At 33.6% G+C, this 21,883-nt stretch overlaps 2 protein-coding genes across 5 annotated transcripts; one reads left to right on the top strand and one right to left on the bottom strand.

Moving 5' to 3' along the window:
- The first annotated feature begins 551 nt into the window (after positions 1 to 551).
- On the top strand, positions 552 to 4,752 carry LOC7468529 (tyrosine-protein phosphatase DSP1). 4 transcript variants are annotated; one of them, XM_024584255.2, is made up of 6 exons: positions 552 to 983; positions 1,065 to 1,158; positions 3,860 to 3,917; positions 4,025 to 4,068; positions 4,154 to 4,269; positions 4,386 to 4,752. In XM_024584255.2, exons 1-6 carry the CDS (start codon positions 721 to 723, stop codon positions 4,399 to 4,401), a joined length of 591 nt encoding a protein of 196 aa, XP_024440023.1. In that variant the 5' UTR covers positions 552 to 720; the 3' UTR covers positions 4,402 to 4,752. The 4 variants fall into 4 exon arrangements, with proteins under 4 accessions (XP_024440023.1, XP_002321153.2, XP_024440022.1 ...); XM_002321117.4 differs by having other exon boundaries at positions 555 to 983; positions 4,154 to 4,335; positions 4,423 to 4,752; XM_024584253.2 differs by having other exon boundaries at positions 565 to 983; positions 4,154 to 4,335; positions 4,428 to 4,752.
- Positions 4,753 to 18,947: 14,195 nt separating this feature from the next.
- LOC7468528 (1-aminocyclopropane-1-carboxylate oxidase) lies at positions 18,948 to 20,731 on the bottom strand. Its single transcript, XM_002320451.3, has 4 exons — positions 20,556 to 20,731; positions 20,225 to 20,451; positions 19,533 to 19,869; positions 18,948 to 19,437 (listed from the first exon to the last, which is right to left on the bottom strand). The coding sequence occupies exons 1-4, from the start codon at positions 20,655 to 20,657 to the stop codon at positions 19,144 to 19,146; spliced, it is 960 nt and encodes a 319-aa protein (XP_002320487.1). The 5' UTR covers positions 20,658 to 20,731; the 3' UTR covers positions 18,948 to 19,143.
- Between the last annotated feature and the right edge of the window lie 1,152 nt (positions 20,732 to 21,883).

Below are 21,883 nucleotides of genomic sequence, written 5' to 3'. Positions count from 1 at the left end.
GAAGTTGACCCGACGGTTTAACTCAGCAAGTAAATTACTCGGTGAAAACTTGGTTTCATTTAAAAAATTTCCCTTCAAAACGACGTAGTACAGGCAGTAACCGCATGAAGTTTGCTTGTATCAAGCTATCAGTATATAAAATGTTACGTGGTTCAATTATTGGCAGCTCAGGCGTGGAAAGAGGCGGAGCCAAATAAACGAGCTTCTATGTTTTTCTTGTTTCCCTAAAAAAATAACCATTGAAGTTTCGTTACGACACGCATACAGCACGCGCGTGTGGTGACTCCTTCTTATTATGTGCTTCCTGTTGTTTCCTTCTCTTCTCTCCTTTTAAATTTTATTATCATTCCAATACTCTATATATTTTTTTCACTCATATTATTTTATTTTGAACTTGCCGTCTGTTAATTTTTCTTTTTTTTTTTAAATATTTCCACCTTTCTCTCTCTTTCCTTTCCGAAAAAGAAAAGAAAAGTCTACGAGTCGAGCTCCAAAAAACACTCTATAAATACCCATGGTCACCTTGCTACTTTTCTTATAACTACCAGCGCCACCCATTTTTTACCTTCCTTTCGGCAAAAGCAACCTCTCTCTCTCTCTCTCTCTCTCTCTCTCTCTCTCCCCCCCTCTTTAACTGCCAAACAACAAAAAGTTCAAAAGCAGTAGCAGTACAGTACCTAACAGAACATCCCTCGTGATTCTCTCTAAAAATCTTCTCACATGAAAATTGACCACAACTCCACCACCTCTGCCACCAACGGAGGTGACACTACCGTCTTCAGGACTATCGAAGTGGCAGTTTTTGACCGCCGCGATCTCAGTCCACCTCCGGTCGTCGCTTCTCCTTCTCCGGTTGTCGGAGACGAACTCAATCTTATTCCACCTCTAAACTTTGCTATGGTAGATAATGGCATCTTTAGGTCTGGTTTTCCTGACTCTGCTAACTTCGCTTTTCTCCAAACTCTCGGCCTCCGCTCTATCATGTAAGCATTTTCTTCTTACTTTTCAGTTAGTTTTTTTTTCCCGTATAATATGGATTAGTGAAGCTAGGGTTTTTTTTTCAGATGTCTATGTCCTGAGCCGTATCCAGAGGCGACCACGGAGTTTCTAAAGGATGGTGGAATCAGGCTCTATCAATTTGGGATCGAAGGTTACAAGGTATTTAAGCTAGATCAACCGTCGTTTTGAATCTGATTTTTTTCAAGTAGTGGCTTTGGAGTTCACGTAATGATCTCGATCTTTCATTAATTTTTTTATTTGATAATGAAATTTAATTAGAATTAAATAGAGAATTTTATTCAATGTGGCCATGTGGGGACATGGAATATTAGGAGATTTTAGAAGAGGTTTTTTTCATGAGGTCCTGGGTTACTGCATTATTCACAACTTTTTTTTTTTTTATATGTATATATCAGAAGCCGTTCTTTTCTCTTTCTCGTAAGGTGATTGTTCAGAGAAAGAAAAGTATGGTTATCATCTCTATCTAGGAGTTTCTTACATGTGGGTAGTCCTATCCTTTCTATGTGTACATCTATACATTTCAGAAGTAGCAGCAGTTATGTATTTGACAAAAAGGAAATCATCAAAATAAGAACAATTGAAAAAAAATGAGAATCACTGTAATACAGAATCCTTTCAGGTGGTAGACATGTGAATTTATTCTTCTTGTTTTTTTTCCCGAATGATTAATTGCCACCTGCAGTTTTTCATTGAATTGTGATGACTGTATTATCTGATTTTGACAATACGCAATGCACTTGTTAAATTCGGTGGAGACCAAGTTTCTTGTTTTTGCTATAAAGGTTTTTAATTATATCCAACACTATTGATGACCTTAATTGTTTCTTATGCAAAATTATGTTTTTGTACTATCTTGTTCCTTCTAGCACTTTTTCATAATAATTTTTTTATTTTGGTATTTTAAATTTATTTTTTCAAAGCCTGAAATCTATTTTGTTACTTACTATTATTATTTTTTCCGAAACTAGTTAAATTGTGGAAGAACTTTTGAAACCTTTTTTCTTTCTATATTTTTTCCTCCTGCGACGTTGCCAAAATTTTGATACAGTTCGAAGGCATGAATATTAAGCTCTTTCTCTAAATTCTTGCAATTGAAGAATCCTAAGATTGTTGGTATTTGTGGTTGAGATGGAAATAAGTAACAAGAAATACTGACATTTAGGATCATGAATATGTTATCGTCAAATGGAAACACAAATCATGGCTATTGTTATAGAACATATCCGAATCAGGTGAATCTAAATCTATTTCCTTTAGGGAATTGTGTGTACAAATCCACAAGTCCCTTCTGGCATCTTCTGGCCTTTTCAAAGAGTTGCGAAGTTTTTTCGTATTTTTTTTTCAAAAAAATAAAAGGAGTTGCCAAGTTTGCAGATGATCATACTGGTCTCTACTTCAACTGGAACATCAAGAAATAACCTATAGATGAAGTGTAAAGAGGCTGGATCAGTTCTTATGCTTTTGAATTTTAATTTGATACACAATTGGATTGGTTAATATGCCTGTGTGTGAAGTAAAGTCATCTTTTATGCGCATTCAAACATTTAATACTTAGTGAGTTTGTCAAAAAAAGAAGAAAGTGGATCTGTTGTCAACTCTACTTGCAATTAGTTACTGATTGTTAGCACATCTATATTAACAAAATTGTATGCTCCAATAACTGATTTTGTTTAGAATTTAATATTTTATGGCTTGAATGGGTATTAGCTCTTCTGAAACTCTTCAAATTTGAATAGATTTTTGTTGATTTACCATGAAATTGTCTGGCTCTGGAGTTCACAACTTTTTATACCAGTAACTTAGGTCTACAACTTCTAGATAGTTGTCCTTCCAGGAGATGCAGTGTCCTTGGCTTCAAAAGAGAAATGTTTTCTGCAATAAAAGCATTTTTCAGCATTTTGTTTATTCATTCTTAACATACATGTATGTAAGCAGCAAGGAGCTCTAAAATGTGAGAGAAATTTGTATAACCTAATAGTTGTCTTAGGTTAATGGCTACCAGTAGTGCATGACTACAATCCAATTTTAGTACAGTTTACCTCATTTCATGTTTGTTTATGTGTGGTTTTTGTCCATCTGCTAAAGTGCAATATTATATATAGATGTCTTCTGCGGGTTCGCATTTTTTATGAGATTGCTTTTGCTTAATTTGAATCAGAAGTTTGATTATCAAATACACTCTACCTTCCATCTATCATTATACACCCAAGTGGTATTCAAAATTACCGACAACTCAAATAGATTCGAATTAGCACACGGAACTACCCCCTACATGTCTCACAAATGCACATGTGCGTATAACGTTCCCGGACCCTGTACCATGTTCCGAACACTAACAAACATGAAACTGAATGTCTACTGGCTATGCTGTCTTGCTTCCGATAAGGGCAATGCTCGAAGCACACTATAGTCATATTATGGTAGTGGCGAGCCAGAAAAATTCTTGCATGCCAGTAATCCTTATGACCCGGTGCATGAACAATTGGATAAGGGCATAGTGTATATTTGGTCCCTGTGAGATGACTTTCCACAAAAAGGGTTCTAGGTCAAAACAAACACAAACTGCAATTTTGATTTGACCGACACAACACAAAATCATGTTAGAAGGCTTCCCTTGTGTGTGGGGCTTGTACAAAAAGTCAGAGATTGTCAATTAGTACATCGAATCAGTAGATAAATTAGGACAAGTTTGATGAAATTTGTGCATCATTTGCATGTTTGTCTCAAAGAATAACACTGGAGGTAACTTTTTTCATGGTTAATTCTTTTTATTGATTATATTGGGGGTCTTGGAAGAGGTTTTTTATGCTGCCACGTGATGTTTCAATTATGCATCCAGGAGCCATTCGTAAACATCCCAGAGGATACAATTCGTGAAGCACTGAAAGTGGTCCTTGGTAATGCAAGCACATCCAAACTATCTTGTTTTATATCTGTCTTGATTAATTGCTATTATATATTTGAGGGATATAAAAATATCCTTTCATGTTTGTTTCCAATGCAGATGCAAAGAATCATCCGGTTTTGATTCATTGTAAACGAGGAAAGGTATGTCCTCTAGTGGTTTCTTGGAGTTCATACTTGATTCTAGGGTTAACACCTTCTGAGTTATGCTTGCTTTTCTTATATCCAGCACCGAACTGGTTGTCTTGTGGGTTGCCTGAGAAAATTGCAAAAGTGGTGTCTCTCATCCATATTTGATGAGTATCAGCGGTTTGCAGCCGCAAAGGCTAGGGTTTCGGATCAAAGGTTTATGGAGTTGTTTGATGTTTCTACCTTAAAGCATATGCCAATGTCATTTTCATGCTCGAAGAGGTAAACCACTAGCTGGACTAAATTTTTCTTGCTTATCCTTTCTTTGTTAGTGGAAGAGAATACTAGGTCCTGCTTTGGAATGAATAGGAAAGGTGGTGAGTTTCTGGATCCATTTCTGCGGCAAAAGGAATAACTCTTGGAGTTCAATCTGGATTTCTGCTTCAAGCTCTCTTAGTTAGCCTGTCTCAAGGTCTTAGATGACGATGAATTCTGAATATGAATAAAACAATTCCTGCTCTCCTCACCCTTAGCTGCTCCAGGCAATGATTATTTCAGGCCAGGCAGAGTGTACAATGATTTCGATCTGCTTAGTCAAAGATGGAAAGAAAAAGATTTTCTCCGTATAATGTATTTTAACAAATAATAGAATCATTGAAGCAAATAGATTCCATTAATGCTTAGCAGTGTTGAGTGATAGATCTTACTGTCTCTGGTGTAATATACGGCATGCTGATGATGGGATGGATGATAGACCTTTGTACAAACTTCCAATAAAAAAAGAACAAGAAAAAGAAAAAAAAGAAACATAGCGCTTCTGGTGATTGTTGGAAGCTCTTGCAGGGCGATAAATTCATGTCAAATAGAGGCATATGATTATTATGCTCAGGTTTGGCTTCCAGCTATTTGCAGAGGATATTGGTGAGTACAATAACCTAATTGCAAATCTTTTGAGATCCTTGAGAAACATTAGCTGCGGGCTTCTCTTGTAAAGCAAGTTGTAATACTTGAAGATTTTAACAGGCAAGCAGGGCTAGTGCAACTTTGGTAGGAATTACAACTTGAACATCCAGTGTTTTTTTTCAGAAATTTCAGCGATGAGTTATGCTGTCCAGTGCTCGAGGAATACTCTGGACCGAAATGGTTCTTGTGTTAAGAAAGTCCATCCATTTGGTGTTTTTCCTACATGGGAGGCCGCTGTGGAGGATGAGAAGGCACAAAATACCTTTTGCCTATAAGGTATTGTATGCTACCCAACTTATTTTTCAACCTACGTATAGTACAACCAAGTTGGAAATTACATATGAAAACCGTCTTAACACTTTCCAGCAAGCACTTGGGCAGTTCACCGCATTTTTCCCATTAAATTAGTGATTTCTAAGACACCCTAAGCCATGTCCCGCATCAGTCAACAAGTCCTCCATGATCTAGCTAGTTTTCCTCCATAACTAGTCATGCTTGTAATCTCCAATAACTACCCTGTACTTTGCTGTAACTTCCGTGGTTTTTCCACCCATAAACTAACTAGCCAATTGCTAACACCACTGCTGCTAGAGTTACTGTGTTCCCGCTTGACTTAGATAGTTTGTCCATGCCCACGTTCGTGCCAACATGAACCCACTGCTCACAAGCTATTGCACGTTGTCTATAGATTTCACCAATGTTCTCGTGGTTTGCCAGTGCCTAAGGTATCTTCCAGGTAATGTGTTCGTTGGCGAGCCGTTGCCCCTGGCCCCTAACAAACCTACTTCACTAGAAGATTTCAGTACTTCAGTTGAAATAGAATCACCTGCTCTTTGTTTTCAAACTACCATAAATTTAGATCTTTCTCCCACAAAACCTCCCGGTTCTACTCCCATTTCACCACGAACTCGGTTCGTCGATTTTTTTATGCTGGCTAAGTCTACAGTGATCTAGGATTTTGACAATTCTATTGTCAAATTGTTTCCCAATAGTAAGATGGTATGTTGTGTCTTGCTCCTCTCTTGGTTCTCCTTATCTAGCTCACATGAAATGCAGGGTAAAATTTCAACTTATATATATGCTATTGTTCCCATCTATTCCATGACTTCAAATGACCCATCATATCTCTGAACCAATCCTTGATGCCTAGTCTTGCCAATGATCTTTTTCCATATTTGCATAGTTAACTTAAGTAACATATCATCACCTTTGTTAAACTTTATGGGTCTTCTCTTCAAGTCTACATATTTTTGTATCTGCTTGTTATCTTTACTCAAGTTATCTTGAGCCTATTCAAACAACTCTTACCTTTTTTTTGCAAATTTACAAGCAATTAAACTCTTTCCACCAAATTTTTACATTGGTTTCTCTTTAGGAGTTTAGGATTATGCCATTAATACTAATTGGAATGGACTTGCCTCCATTGCATAATACTTATGGAAGTTGTAACAACAAAAATATCATCTAACAATTCTAACCAATTTTTTTGCATTGCAATTACATGATGTCTCAAATATTTCTCAAATAAGGTGTTATTTCTCTCTATCTACCTATTGATTTGAGGATGATTAATAATAAAGAACTTCAGCTTAGTTCCTATCAAGTTAAACAATGTTGTCCATAATCTGCTTGTAAGTCGTACATCCTCGATCAGTAACAATGTTTGGTGGAACCTCAATGTACTTCAACATATTTAGGTCAAACAATCCAGCAATTGCCTCAACAGTGCATACTGTTGAAGTAGTAATGGATACTATATATTTGGTAAACTTGTCCTTGACCATCATCGATACACAAAACAATGTAATCCATAAAAAATAACACTTATAGCCTCTTTGGTATGGGTAATATTTGTAACAAGTCTGTCACTTTTTGGTATAACACCCTATGTTATAAGCACACATTATATATCTACATGTGTAACTCCATTTCCTCCTCCATCTTTTGCTAATAATAAGTTTATGATAAGAGAGCTACCATTCTTTCCCTTCCTGAATGACCTTCCTATTATGGGTCATAAGTCTATCATCATTTCATTTATTTCCCTCTAAGCATGTATATTCAACCTTTTATTGTATAAATAAGGATATTTTCCAACCAATACATTCATATTATTCATTTTTATATGAGGTTAATTAGCTTCATGTAGGTTGTGTCTTTCTAAATAACTTGATGTAATCTCTTCAACTTTTCAGATTCCATTTGTACAATAACAAATAGAGTAGCAAAAACTTTCTACCTACTTGGAGCATCCATAACTCAGTTGAGTCACCCGGTTTATGTTCCTATATAAAATCTTTTTTGGCTAGAAACTCTTGCAATTGAGCATGTTGCTATGACAACTTCTTCAAAGTTTTTTTTAAAGTATTGATTTCATTATCCATCTTTATTGTAAATTTATGCTCTAATAGATACACTTTCCAAACACTAAGATAACACACCACCGCAATCATTTCTTTCTTATATGTATAGTATCTTTGTTTGACCCTATTTAGTTTTTGACTTTTAAGTGTCAAAGATATCGTTTCATACCAACACCCATAAATTTTCCTATCCAAAGCATTTGTATACACCTATAAAGGTAGCTTAGAATTTGGCACCCTTAGTATTGGGGCAAATTTCATTGTTATCTTGAGCTTTTTGAAAGCTCATGACATTTATCTTACCATTTAAAATAGTCTGTTGTTAGTACTAGTTTGTTGTTATCCCTAAAAAAGATCACAACTAAGAAATTATCTTTGGTTTTGGCCAATTTAGAATAACATGTACTTTTCTAGGATCCATCCTCACCTAACCCTCACTCACTATATGACCGAAGAACATAATTTCTGACCTTGTAAACTCATATATTGCTTTTTTTACATACAATTTATATTCCCCTATCATCCTTAACACTTTTGAAATATGTGTTATGTGATCTTCCAAACTCCAACTATAAATTGCATTATCACTTATTTAGGTTAAGGCAAAATCATCTAAGTAATCATATAACACATCATTCATCAAGTTGCAAAATATACCTAGAGTATTAGTTAAACAAAAAAGCATGAACAAAAACTTGTATGCACCATACATCATTACACATATAGTTTTGTATTGCTCTCCCTCAACAATCCTCACTTGCCAAGAACTTGATCGCAAATCTAGTTTTGTAAAATGGACACTTCTCTCATCCTGTCCATTAATTCTTGAATTAAATGCACCTTAAATTTATTTTTGATGGTAACCTTATTCAATGTTTGATAATTGAAACTCATCTTAAGGCTTCTATTTGCCTTCTTCTGAAACAAAACAAGGGTATCATAAGGAGTTTTAGAAGGATGAATGAATCCAATACCAATCAACTCTTCCAAGTTTTTCCTCAATTTAGCCAACTATATTAGTGATATCTAGTGTGGGGTATAAAGTGGTGGTGTCACTCCTAGCACCAACTTAATTCAATGATCTTTGTGGAAATTTTTCAACAACGCCAGAGGCATCAAATCTTTATACTACCCAAGCACTCGTGCAATAACACTAAACACCTTACCACACTAGTTCGATTTCTCATATGCTATCATTATAAAAAACACCTCCCCACCATTTCTCAAAGCTTTATCAATTTCAAAGGTCGAAACCATGTTTTTCCCTTTCTTATTACTATTAGCCACCAAAAACTTGTAACAATGAACAAAACAATGACATACCTCATTCATAATGATGATGTCGTTAAGGTATGACATAGAGTAACCTTTTTTTTCTTTAAATAATCCATGCTAAGGATGCTGTTGAAGTCATCCAAATTCATCACCAAAATATCTTGTTTCCCCTATAATCAGGATATAACTAAAGACATATATGTTAAAACCCAATTTTTTACCCTTATTTTTTTAAAATTGGATTTTTAAAAATAAAATAATACTTTCACAATCAAAATTCACAAAAATAGTGTTGTCTAAATAAAAATACTAATAATAGTCAAAGCACAAGATTTTCCAATTTGGGGTTAAATTGGATAAATGATTACAATTTGAAAGGTCAAAGGTTAATTTTGAACAAATACAAATACTAAAAAATAACTTGGAGTGCAATTGGTGGCTTACTTGAAAAGAAAATTGAAGATAAGGGTTGAAAGTAGCTTAAATATGAAGAATTAAAAGATCAAGGATCAAAATGAAAGAGGTGGTAAAGTGTAAAGGTCTTATTAATTCAATCAAGGGTTTTATTGAAGAGAAAAATTAAAATTTAGGGCTAATTTAACCAAAAACACTTAAATTAGGGAACTAAGGACTTCATTGAAACATACAAGAAAATATTAGGGCTGGATTAAATCAGATAAGGGAAAAAATTAATCTAAAAATAAAAGTCTAATTTCGTTCGAATTGCAAATTTACAAAACCAAAGGCTAAAACCAAAAAGACCAAATAGGATTAAAAAATAGCATTGTTTTGTTCTAATTAAAAACCCTAATTTAAAAAATGGTTGAAACATTGTTGTGTGTTTTAAATGAAATATTGAGTTTTATATGAAACAACATCGGGAGAAAAAGATAATAAAATAATAATAAATAGGGAACATTATCATTTCGAAGGCCATGAACAATGCCTTTTTCATTTTTATGACTTAGCCATAAATGATTAATGTAAAAATATTTTGTTGTTAAAAATAAATCAATGAAATCTCTTATTTTTAGAGATTGCTATCAATTGTTTTGTTAAAGGGTCAAAATCAGGGAAATCTTATACTTTTAGGGATTAACGTTAGATTTTTCCGCTAAAAATCCAAATTAAATGAAATCTCTTATTTTTAGAGATTAATGTCAAGTTTTTTTTTGTTAAGAAATTAAAATCGATGAAACATCTTATTCTTAGGGATTAACATCATTTTTTTTGTTAAAAGATCAAATCGATAAAATCTCATATTTTTAGGGATTAATGTCAAGTTTTTTCGTTAAAACATCAACATTTATGAAATCTTCTGTTTTTAGTGATTAACATCACTTTTTCTTAATAAATTAAAATAAATTATGAATAATCTTATAAACAAATTTAAACAACGAATAACATGTGTAGAATAAATTTAGGAGAAAATACATAATGAAGGTAACCTTTTGTTTGAAAGGATGTAGTATGGGTAATGCTTATCTTCCCTTAAACATAATTAACTCAATATGTGAATATTTAAGATCAATGTTTATTTTTAGATTTCTAATTTCTTTCAATTACTAGGTGATAACTTCATTTCTTTCAATTTTCCTATTAATTTAAGAGGTCCAAAGATCGTGCTAGGTGCGACAATACACAATGTCTTTTTTGTCTTGGCATTCATTACTGTAACACCCTTTAATTTCATATTTGTTTTTACTTAATTTCAATGACCGTAGAAATTCAGATAATCTTTATATATATATAAGAAAAGTCTCAACAACCTTTTAAAAGTTTTATAAATGTGCACAATTTATTACAACTCTTGTTAAAATTACATCCATATTAACTATTTATAAGATTTTTTTTCCTGAAAATATAAATATTTTTTTATGTATAATACTAAATAGCTCAGCAACCCTAAAAAATGAGTGTCTCCAAATAAATTTACCTATGACATATACAAAATTATAAAATAAGTCATTTTAAACATTTGCATCATCCTAATTACCAATGTTTAATAATTATATGATCAAAACCAATTTCATAAATATTTCTTTAAGAATATTGATCTTATATCAACTTCCAACATTTTAGATTTTTCATTATTCCCTTATCATTTTTCTTCTTCACATTATCATCCTTGCATCATGATAATTGTTCCATTCATTAATCTAGTTTAAATATCACTATACAATTTATTCCTTACAACTTTAAAATTGACTAATCTTATTCAAATACTTTCATACAATGTTCCTCTTTATATCGAGATTATTTCATAATTATTTCCCCTTCATGAATATATTCAACTTATATTAATATTATTATTTCACAACTCATGCAATTTACCTCATAATTTATTTTCTCAACACATATAAATCATATTATATTTTCCTCTCTCAACCACTTTTATTACATACTGTAACTCATTGCATAATTATATCTAATTCTCATTATTATTTAATTCACAACATATGAACTCATGTTATCTTTTTATTTCTCTAGCATTTATTACATCTATGTTACATCATACTTTAGTCCGTATAACACCGTTGTTATATTGAGAAATTTTCTTGATTCATTATTCATTTCACTTAATTCATGTTCATTTCTATTATTTATAATTTATCACATAACCATCCATTATTTTTATACTTACAAGACATGCTCAAATCATTTTTGTTTTCTATTAGACTTAATTGGTAGGGATAATTTAATACTTAATCATTAACTTGTCAATACAGTCAAACTTTATACATGTTGCTTTATTATTGTTATTGTTGTTGTCAATTGGTCAGCCAATTAACTTATTAATCACTTTATATGACAATCCCTACTATTTGGGTACAATTTCGCATAACTATCTTTTAAAATAATTTAATATACACTCTATCAAATTTTGGTGGAGTTTTTCTTATACTTGGACTATACCAAGTTATCGACATCTTCATTAGTATCTCTATCTAACACTATAATCATGGTTTATACCCATCACAAAGCGGCAAGGTACCTAAAAATTTCTTTAATACCAAATAAAATCAGCTTTATACACAATAATTATTTACTATCATCTCTTCTATATATTTACCACATCAATTACTAAACAGTTAATTCCTTATTTTACCCTTGACCCTACAAATTAATACAATCAGCACAATTTAAGGACATACCAATGTCCTCTCTAGTTCAAACCGAGCATTTATTCCATGACCAAATTAACTAGTTTTTCCAATTACTCATTAACCAGAGAATTGGTCCCATTAACAAAGGTAACTAGTTCTCAAATTGTCCATTAACCATGGTAACTAGTTTCTTCAATTGCCTATTAACCAAGACACTACTCCCATTAACTAGGGTAACTAGTTTCCATACAATATCTGTTTACCTGTCGTTTATCTCACACATAGGTTATTTTAAAATTGTCATCACACACATATATATTTTCTTACATTAATTTATTTGGGGTAGTTTAACATAAATTACACGCGATTTTCACTGTTTCAGTTGGTAACAAATCATACTTTGAATCCGGCCAATACGGTAGATAATAATTCTTGCATAATCATTCCACCATTACGGTCAAAAGTAACACATACAAGGTTGTTCCGCCATTGTGGCAATTCAAATCCCATAATGTACTTCACACTATCGCATGTGCGATTAACTACAAATTACATATCAATTTCTATCTTGAAGGCATATACCTTTCATTAACAATAACAATAATAATACACTATTCAATTTAATTACCACTGTAATTCTAAAAATTATAAAAGCATGTATAAATAATTAAAAAGACAAGGGAAGATCAAATCCCTTACCTTGAAAATCCTGTGATACATACTCCTGAGAAGTTGGGTCCCATTTCGAACGCCTCTCCTACATTTCAATAGAACATCCCGAATCAATATTCAAACATTTTTAGTCCATTCATCATATTCGTTAGCTCACGTAATCGAATATCTTTAGAAAACAATTCATGGATATATTATTTTTTTGTTTATCATTTCAATTTATTTACATTAATATCTTTTTACACTAACATTAAATGTTCGAATGCCTCCATTTTTCAATGATGATTTTTCATGTCCAACTGACTCAATTTTTCATTGATAATTTTCAATGTCCAAATGACTTGATTTTTCGTTGATGCTTTTCAATGTTCAAATGACTTAATTTTTCATCAATGAATTCCACACAACAATTTAAGCCAAGTTCGACATAGTCCTTGCTATCTTGTTCAAGCCAATCATTCCCTTTATCATATTCATAATTTTGGCCAAGTTTTTTTCTCATCTTTTAAAATTTTTCTCCATTAAACATCTCAATTTACATATTCATCATGAAAGACTTCAAATACAATCAAGTCAAATAATCTCTTACATAAAGATGATACATATGCAATCTCCATAAAACATCATAATTATTCTCTTCTCATCAAAATCAATATATGATCATTCCTACAATTTATACAACACGTGATGTGTAATTAATTTAAACCACCCTTTATATATAAGAAATGTTTATACTCGATCTTCCAAACATAACCACAATAATCTCACACATCATTAATCAATTTACAATGAAAACTATATATTAAATTTATCATTATATCATACAATTTACATAAATTCCAGAACACAAATTCAAGCATTAATTTCACATATATAATATTCCAAAACACATCCATAATGATTCCACATATTATAAATAAATTTACAATGATTCTAATCACCATTGCATACTTAATTCATCATTATCACATATAATTTACATAATTTCCAGCACCAATTATACATATCAAATCTTCCAAAATATACCAACAATGGTCCGGCACATCACAATTCAATTTATAAACATTCCAATTCATCCTTTACCTAAGGAATACAAACTCAATATTGAATCAATTTCAAATTCAAATAAAGTTAATTAAATCTTAATAATCCACCATCCATAAATTTAAATTACTTGTTGGAAAACATCTTAAAAATCATCTTTTACAACTAGGGATCAAATTGCAATTTTCCTAAAATTCAGGGTTAAATCATAATTCTTACAAAATTGAAGGACTAAACTGAAACTATTATAAATCAATGACTAAACTGAATTTTATCATGTTCAATCCCACAATCAATTCTGCCCAGAATTCCAGAATAAGTCTCAGGGTCAAATCATAACTTTTCAAAGTTTTAAGTTCTAAACTATAATTCTCATAAATTAAAAACCAAAATTAAATTTGATCATCTTCAACCTCAAACGTAGCTTTGCCTATAATTTTCCAGCAAAGGTTTCTTCATAACTCATATAAAATGATTACCTACTAACAATACATTAATTAGTCAAACTCAATCTCAAATCATTATTTTTAACAATCAACCCAAATCAATTAATATAATTATTAACCATAAGAATCATTAATCAATTTTAACAAAAAAAACTTAAAATCTTTAGAAACCCCAATAAAATCAACATCACATTTATCATACATACGAAAACTCGTTCTTACATTAACACTTAATTCCTTCATCATTCATCTCTCAACTTTTTCTTCATTTCTTCCTCCTCTTTCTATTATTCACCTTCACCTTCTCCGTCTTTCTCTTCCTCTCATATATGGTCTTCTCTTCAAAATCTGATCTCTCTCTCTCCCCCCCCTTTTGACTTTATATATATATATATATATATATATATATGTGTGTGTGTGTGTGTGTGTGTGTGTGAAAAGATCACAATGCCCTTTATAAATATTTATATGTTCCTTTCATCAAATCAGGGTATGTTGATATTTTTATGAGGCCTTTACGGACCCCAGTTGACCTAAAAATTTAACCAAAGTTAAAATAATGTGTCAAAAGCTACTTGTAAGACTTTAACCTGATCCAACGGTCAAATTAAAATAAATGATCGATACCATAGAATTAGACGTTGGATAATTTTACACCAAAAATATGAATTTTGCATGCCATTTTATTTACTTACACCATCATTATTTTTAAACTAATTCATCAAAGACTCCCATACAGTACCATCATAAAAATTTGCTCAAAGTTTTCACCACTTTCGATCAAAATAGCATGATTATACACGAGACTTATTATTGAAAATCAACGTTTTTGCACGTAAAATCATACATTATTTTTCTTCTTAGAATACCACTCTATTATTATTATTATTGTTGTTATTATTATTATCATCGTTTTTCTTCCCAATGTATATAAATTTCCCTTTAGATAATTATTTCATCCATTTAGGGAATTTACATGTTTCGTCATTGGGTTAAAATTCGGCGTATCGATTTATTGCTTTATTTCGTCCAAATTTTAAGTCAAATTTCTAGAAGTTTATTATCTTTATATATAACAACTTTCCTTCCTAATTATCATTTTTCAATCGAAAATTTACCATTTCTAACATTGATTTATCAATTTTAGGCCATGGGTTTACAATTATCTTCATGGTAGTGTGACTATTACTCAACCACAAGTCAAGCTCTCTTACTAATTTGTTGGCCATAAAAGAATGTGTTGCACCTAAGTCTAACATAGCAACAACATTTTTGTTATTTACCTTGATCCTTACATACATCAATGTGTGAAAGCATCAATTTTTCTTGCTTAATGGATCAATCTGTATCAAATCATACTTAACAAGGTTGCGCACCTTAATTGAATTCCCTCGCTTAACTAATAAGCAATTTAATACATGTATTGGTTTAATGTATATGACTACTTCCTCTTGATCACCATCATTAAACCAAGATGGCATTGGGTTTCTCCTTCTTAGAACATTCCCTTATGTAGTGTGGTACACCAAAAATAAACTTCTTGTGTTTGACTTGGCATTCTTTTTGTACACCCGTGACTGTTTAGCCTTTTCTTTGTCAGTAATAGGTTTGGAACCACCCCTACCAAACTTTGTTTTCTTTTACTCTTATCTTGCCTAGGACTTTGAGAAGGTTATAACATCTCTGTCTATTAGTTTTCTTGAAATCCACCAACCCATCAGCAGATGCAATAGAAGAAGATAGATTCTTCACCTTTTATCTTCTCAACTTCACTTGTGCCTACACTTGGAGTCCTGATAGAAAGTTAAACAACCTAACTTCTTAAGACATGTTCTCAATATCAAATAGAGAACTAAACTCATTATTTATATATTCTTGCACATACTTGTCTTGCTTCAACTTCTTCAAGTCTTCGTGTACAAGTCAAGAAGTATTATTTGACAAGAATTGTGTTGGAATATTGTGATTCTTTCCTTATACGGTGATTCTTGCTTTTTCTAGTACTAATGTAAATGTTACTATAGCTTGATTATAGGATTAGTGGTTTAATTATAGGAAGAATAGTTGATTGTAGGATCAATATTATTAATCCATTACTATATATGTACATGGACATCTCCAATGAAAATAATTATGAAAAAATATTCTTCTTGATATTTGATTTCAAGTAATTGTTCTTTCAACTCCTACTTCGTATGTTCCCTAATATCAATCTTGCGTCATTCAACATTCAGATCGTCTTTATGTGTGTGTTTGTATTTGAGGTGGAGGTTGGGTGTGGGACCCATTAAAAAAGCCACAAAAAGCAAGAAAAATTAGCTTTTGTGGTTGAGTTTTGTGCATAAATGGGTTGTACCCTACCACAACCTCAACCACAAAAACTAAAACAAACACACTATCTTGTCTTTCACAACAACTTTACATCTTCTATAATTGTAGCAATGTCCACTTACTCGCGTAAACCAATATTGGCTTCTGCCCATAACAAGTTTTCTAATTTCTTGGAACTCCTCACCCTCACCAAAAGGTTTTTGGACTCTAATAGTTTCAGTTTTGAAGTGCACACACTACCCGAGGTATTTGCTACTGCCCTCCTCCAGATTGAATTTTTTTTTTATTTACTACTTGCAACCGTCGACTTGTTTCTGTCGCAAGATCAATGTACTACCTCTAAGCCTTTTCAGTGTTTTCCATGGCTATGATTAGCCTACCATTTATTAAGAAATCTTCGTCCTTTGTAATAGGCCCTATCAAGCCTTCAAGATGTGTCTGTAGTCTCTCTCAAACTGTTTCAATAGTCACGTGATTACATGGCATACGAACTTGGGCCACAAAGCTTTCAAGGCTTCAAGGCAGAATTGCACTATAATACCACCTGTAATAGGAGTGAATTTTTTTACTCGAATTTCAACGCACTGCGCGTCAATCTATCCCCAACTAGATCCAAGCTTTTCTCATTTACTCGCTAATATGCTTGCTTAGAACTAGGTGTTTCACATCTCGATGGTGGTTTTCTACACTCTCACTCGTTATAAACAAGAAGAACACACAAGCAAACAAACAATGCTTGGGCAGTTCACCGCATATTCCTATGAACTTGGTGGTTTTTAGGACACCTCCAGCGATGTCCCACGTCAGTTAACAAGTCCACCATGATTTGGTCAATTTTCCTTCACAACTGATCACGCTTGTAACTGTTCGATAACCACCCACTAATCTATGTTGTAACTTCCTTGGTTTGCCACCCATAAATCAACTAGCCAATTGTTAGTACCACTTGACTTGGATAATCCGTCGCCCAACTCCACGTTCTTTTCAGCATGAACTCTTTACTCACACAAGTCATTGCACGCTGACCGTCGATTTTGCCAGTACTGTCCGCGCGGGCTACCAGTGCTCCATGCGTCTTCCAAGCAATGTGTTCGTTGGTGCACTACTGTTGCACCCAGGCCCCTAACAAAAGTACAATAATAGTATGATAGGCAGCAATTCTTGAAACTGGCTTCTAACTTCTATCTACTGGGAGACAATAAATGATGGGAGAATCTGACAAGACGCGATGGTGATTGGAGCTTTATCAAATTGCTGAAGGAATGTACTTACTTTACCTGTATTTGGTTTCTTTCAAATTTATAAGAAAACTGAAATAATAACTATGGAAGTAAAAGTAATTGATACTATACCACTTTCCTCGAATTACTCATATTCAATCAAGATCTAAACGCTGCACTTATCCAAGTTTCTTATCTTTTGTTTTCATGGACCCCCAACTCGAGTACCGCAGCAAGTGTGGATGGACAGAGATGGTAGGTAGCATGTCAATGAGTTACAGCTCACTGTCCAATTAGTAGAAGTTACAACAGCACGATCTAAATATCGAAGCAAGAGGATAGAGAGTTAATAACAATATAACGTGGACTAAACTATGCCAAGTAAAGAAAACTCGAACGTAAAACTATGTAGTATGGTGCGCCTTAATGTCGGAGAGGCCCATTACATATCCTAAACCCAATGATAATGCTGACACTAAAACACGCTGATATGTTTCTGAATTTATTTTGTCTTTGAGAGTGGACCTGAGAGGATTCCAGTTATGATTAAAAGCAAAAGAGAGGCTTTGTTTGGTGCAGAGTGGTCTTTATTCTCAGGGATGCATGCTAGCTTTTCCACTGGATTTCAAGTTCCTTTAACATAAAGAAGCTTTTTTGTGGGACTTAAACCGTCATCTTGCTGGGTGGTAAGCATAAATAATTATCTTAAATAATCATATTATCTTTTGTCATTAACTTATTCTATTACGAATAGTAGCTACGGCAAACTTCAATCATTGGACATGAACCATTGCGGACTCTAGATTTTTCCATTTCTTTTTTGGCTTAACTATACAATGGATTGTAGTGACGGTTGCTTTCTTGGGCAAGAGACCATGGCTGTCCCATGAAATGGTCACAAGCAATTTAGTGATGCATGTGCTGCTACTCTGCAAGATGCAGAGCACAACATCGCTTGGATAAGAATTTCTACCCAGCTCATAAATTAAGCAAAGATTCCCTATAATTGATAATGATTTCCCCTTGATGCAATTTGGGTTGCAGCCATCTTAATCCATACAAACGATTGATCTTTTTTTACGGAATTAGTTGCTAACTGAAACATTTTAACATTCATTTTCTGATAGATTATAGGTTAAATTGAATAAGATGGAAACATCATTAGATATATGTTCTTTAACTACCTGAGAGTTTCGTATGGTTCAAGATGAACTCTTACAGTAACTCCTTGCCTAGGAAATGAAATCTAACGAATGGAATGAGGTTTTTATGAAAGTGACTGTCACATGTGTTTGTGCTTGCTTTCCCTTCACCCCTCATCTTGTGCATCTCATTCGTTATCTTTGATGGTTTATTTATGGTAACAGAATGTACTGCTAGGTTGCATTGTTCTTGTGTTTCCTCAGGGAAGAACTTGGAAGGAGCTTATGGCTTTACACACGAATAGAAGGATAGCTTGAAGGAAAAGGGCAGTAAAATATAAATTATTTCTGTGAAATAATGTTTATTTATAATATAGTAATCAAGGTAATTTTCTACATGGAACAAATTGACACTCGGTACTACACGAAACTGATATCTTTATGGAAGCAACAGAATCTACTAGAAAGACCTTGGACGACTCTTAAAAAATAAAAATAAGACGACTCCAAATCCTCCTCGAAGAAGATTAAGCAGTTGCAATTGGACCCAGATTGACAGTGGTTTCTACAGCTTTCATGGCTTCAAATCTTGGCTCCTTGGCCTGGAATTTGAGGCCAGCATACAGCTTCATGTAGTCATCAAATACAAATTTTGGGTACACGTTTTTCTTCTCTTCTGCTTCCTTCTCCACCAAAGCTGGTGCTGGATAGATAACTGCTTCACTTCCAGGGTTATAGAAAGAAGCTACTGACATCCTAGTGCCATCCGTTTGAGCAATCACTCTGTGCTCCACACTCTTATACTTGCCATTGGTGATTACCTACATATCCAGAGAATTTAGTATGGCTAGAAAATGTAAGCTAGATTTGATTCTAGCTAGGTTACAGTAGTTTAGGCAGAGTATAGGGTATATACCTCGAGTTGGTCACCAAGGTTGACAACAATGGAGTGGCGCATCGGGGGCACATCAATCCACTGGCCATCCTTGAGAAGCTGGAGGCCGCTGACTTTGTCATCCTGGAATAGCAAGATGATGCCACCAGCGTCGGTGTGGGCCCTGAGACCCTTCACCAGGTCTGGTTTGGGGCATGGTGGATAATTGCTGACCTTGGTGCCAAAGGTTGGACTACCGTTTGATCCATAGAAAGCCCTTTTGAGGTACCCCTTTTCAAGTCCAAGATTCTCACATAACAAGTCCAGGAGCTCCTCTGCCAGTTTCTCCAACTTCAATGCAAATTCTTTCATCACCTTCCTGTATCAATCATTTTTTTTTTGCGGTAAATATCAAGGTGTGTTAGTATTATACCTAATCATGCCCCTTCAGGCCACGCGATTACTTGTATTTTTGAGTCACAAGGTGACACGTTAGCAACTAACAATTCTGATAGCAATAATTATACTAATGATTTAGATTAACATTTACTACCAGACAAACACCTCCATTAACTACCAATCATGACCCTTTTAGCTTCTTTTTTGAAGGGAAAAAAAAAAAAAAAAACCTTGAAGGGACACATTCTGACCCTTCTTTATACGGAAAAAAACTGCAGCACAGTCGATGAAAATATTCCTTAAGATACATGTATTAAATAGTAATATATATATACCTGTATTCATCATCGAGATCGGGGATCTCAGCAATGTTTGACTTAGGGAGATGGCGTAACTGGAAGGTGCTCTCCCAATCCAAGTCTTTGATCTCTGTTTGGACACCGTCAAGGGCTTTGCTTGCCACCAATTCCTTGAACCTTTGCTCCATGCATTTCTTGTAGTGCTCCTTTGTCATCCTCTCTACGGTGTCCAAGAACTCATGGGATATGCCATGGTTCAATAGCTAAAAGAGTTCGAAACAAAACAAAAAACACCCGTTTTTAGAAGAAGAGGAATGTTGGAAGGCTGGGAGATAGCATTTTTTAAGAAAAGGAGGTTTAGACATACCTCAAAGAAGCCCCAGTTCTCACAGGCATCCTTGATCTTTTCCATGGTGGCTGCTCTCTCCTCGCCATTTAGCTTCTCCATGCTAATCACTGGGAACTCCATCTCTCTTCTACTCACTCTGCAGCTTCTCTCCAAAGTAAAAGCTTAATTAGTTCTTTCTTGCTTCTTTCGGATACCAAGGTGTGGTGGTATTTATAGGGGTGCAAGGAAGATTAGTGAAGTGGGGGTGGGGCCAAAGAGAGAAAATTACTAACGAAGGTAAATGGAAGAGTAATGTAATACATGTTTTTTAGTTTTGATAATGAATGTTCGGTTTCCTTGTTCAGCCATCACTCCTCTAATAGTGGAATTGGACCCACTTTGGTGCCTGATCACTTTCTTTCTGATTTTTACCCAAAAAATCAACGTGCCTTCTTCACCACCTTCCATGCTTTACTCCTTTATTTATTTATTTATTTATTTATTGAATACAGAACGGCTTAAACTTTTCTTTTTGCTCCCATTAAGGAAAGACATTTCAAACATGGATGCTTGATATGTCTTGGAAATTGCCTAGCTCCTTCCCTTTAAGCGCTTCTCGTATACAAATTGAAAGCAAATCTTAGCCACTCATTTTTGTGGATTATCCCATGAATTAAGTAACTCAACAAACAATCCCAATATTGCTTGGAAGACAATTATATTTTTTATTGAAAAAAAATGCAAAATAAGAGATTTTGATATTAGTTTATATTTATGTCCTTGGACTAATTTATAAATAAATAACAAAGGTGTAATTGTAAATTGGAGTTGAAGATTTTTCAAGTTCCCCCCCGCTCCATCACCTCTCCAATTTAGAGGGAGATAGTTTAATAAAGAGGAAGGGAATGAAGCCTAAAAAGGCTCTCCATTATTCACAAAAACCTTTCCTAAAAATTATCGATCATGCATCCATGATGTTAGCTTGGGGCATGGATAAATTGTCCACGTACGTGTATAAATCAATTGTGAATTTAATTAGTGCTTAAAGCACATATTTCATGAAGATGAGCTATTTGTTAAGTATATATCCAATGTTATCACGCTAAATCACTAAGAATTTATTATCAAGAATTTAAGAATTACGTCTCAAATAGGATCATTAGAGAATTATATTTGACCTTGCACTTGCAACTTGACGATCCTTTCTCTGTTTCTTGTTGATCAGTCTCATTACAAATCACAGCGCATGTTTTAGCCCTTTTCCTTAAATTGGAAAGCCCAAGTTGTAGTAGAACACGTGAAAAGAAACACAATCGAGGATTGAATCTGAAAATAAGTTAATAATTTTGCTTAATTAGTAGGATTCC

The sequence above is a fragment of the Populus trichocarpa genome, chromosome 14, assembly GCF_000002775.5.
Source record: "Populus trichocarpa isolate Nisqually-1 chromosome 14, P.trichocarpa_v4.1, whole genome shotgun sequence".
In the NCBI taxonomy this organism is placed as follows: domain Eukaryota; kingdom Viridiplantae; phylum Streptophyta; class Magnoliopsida; order Malpighiales; family Salicaceae; genus Populus; species Populus trichocarpa.
The sequence above is the reverse complement of the archived record's forward strand: the minus strand, read 5'-3'. Positions and strand labels throughout refer to the sequence as shown.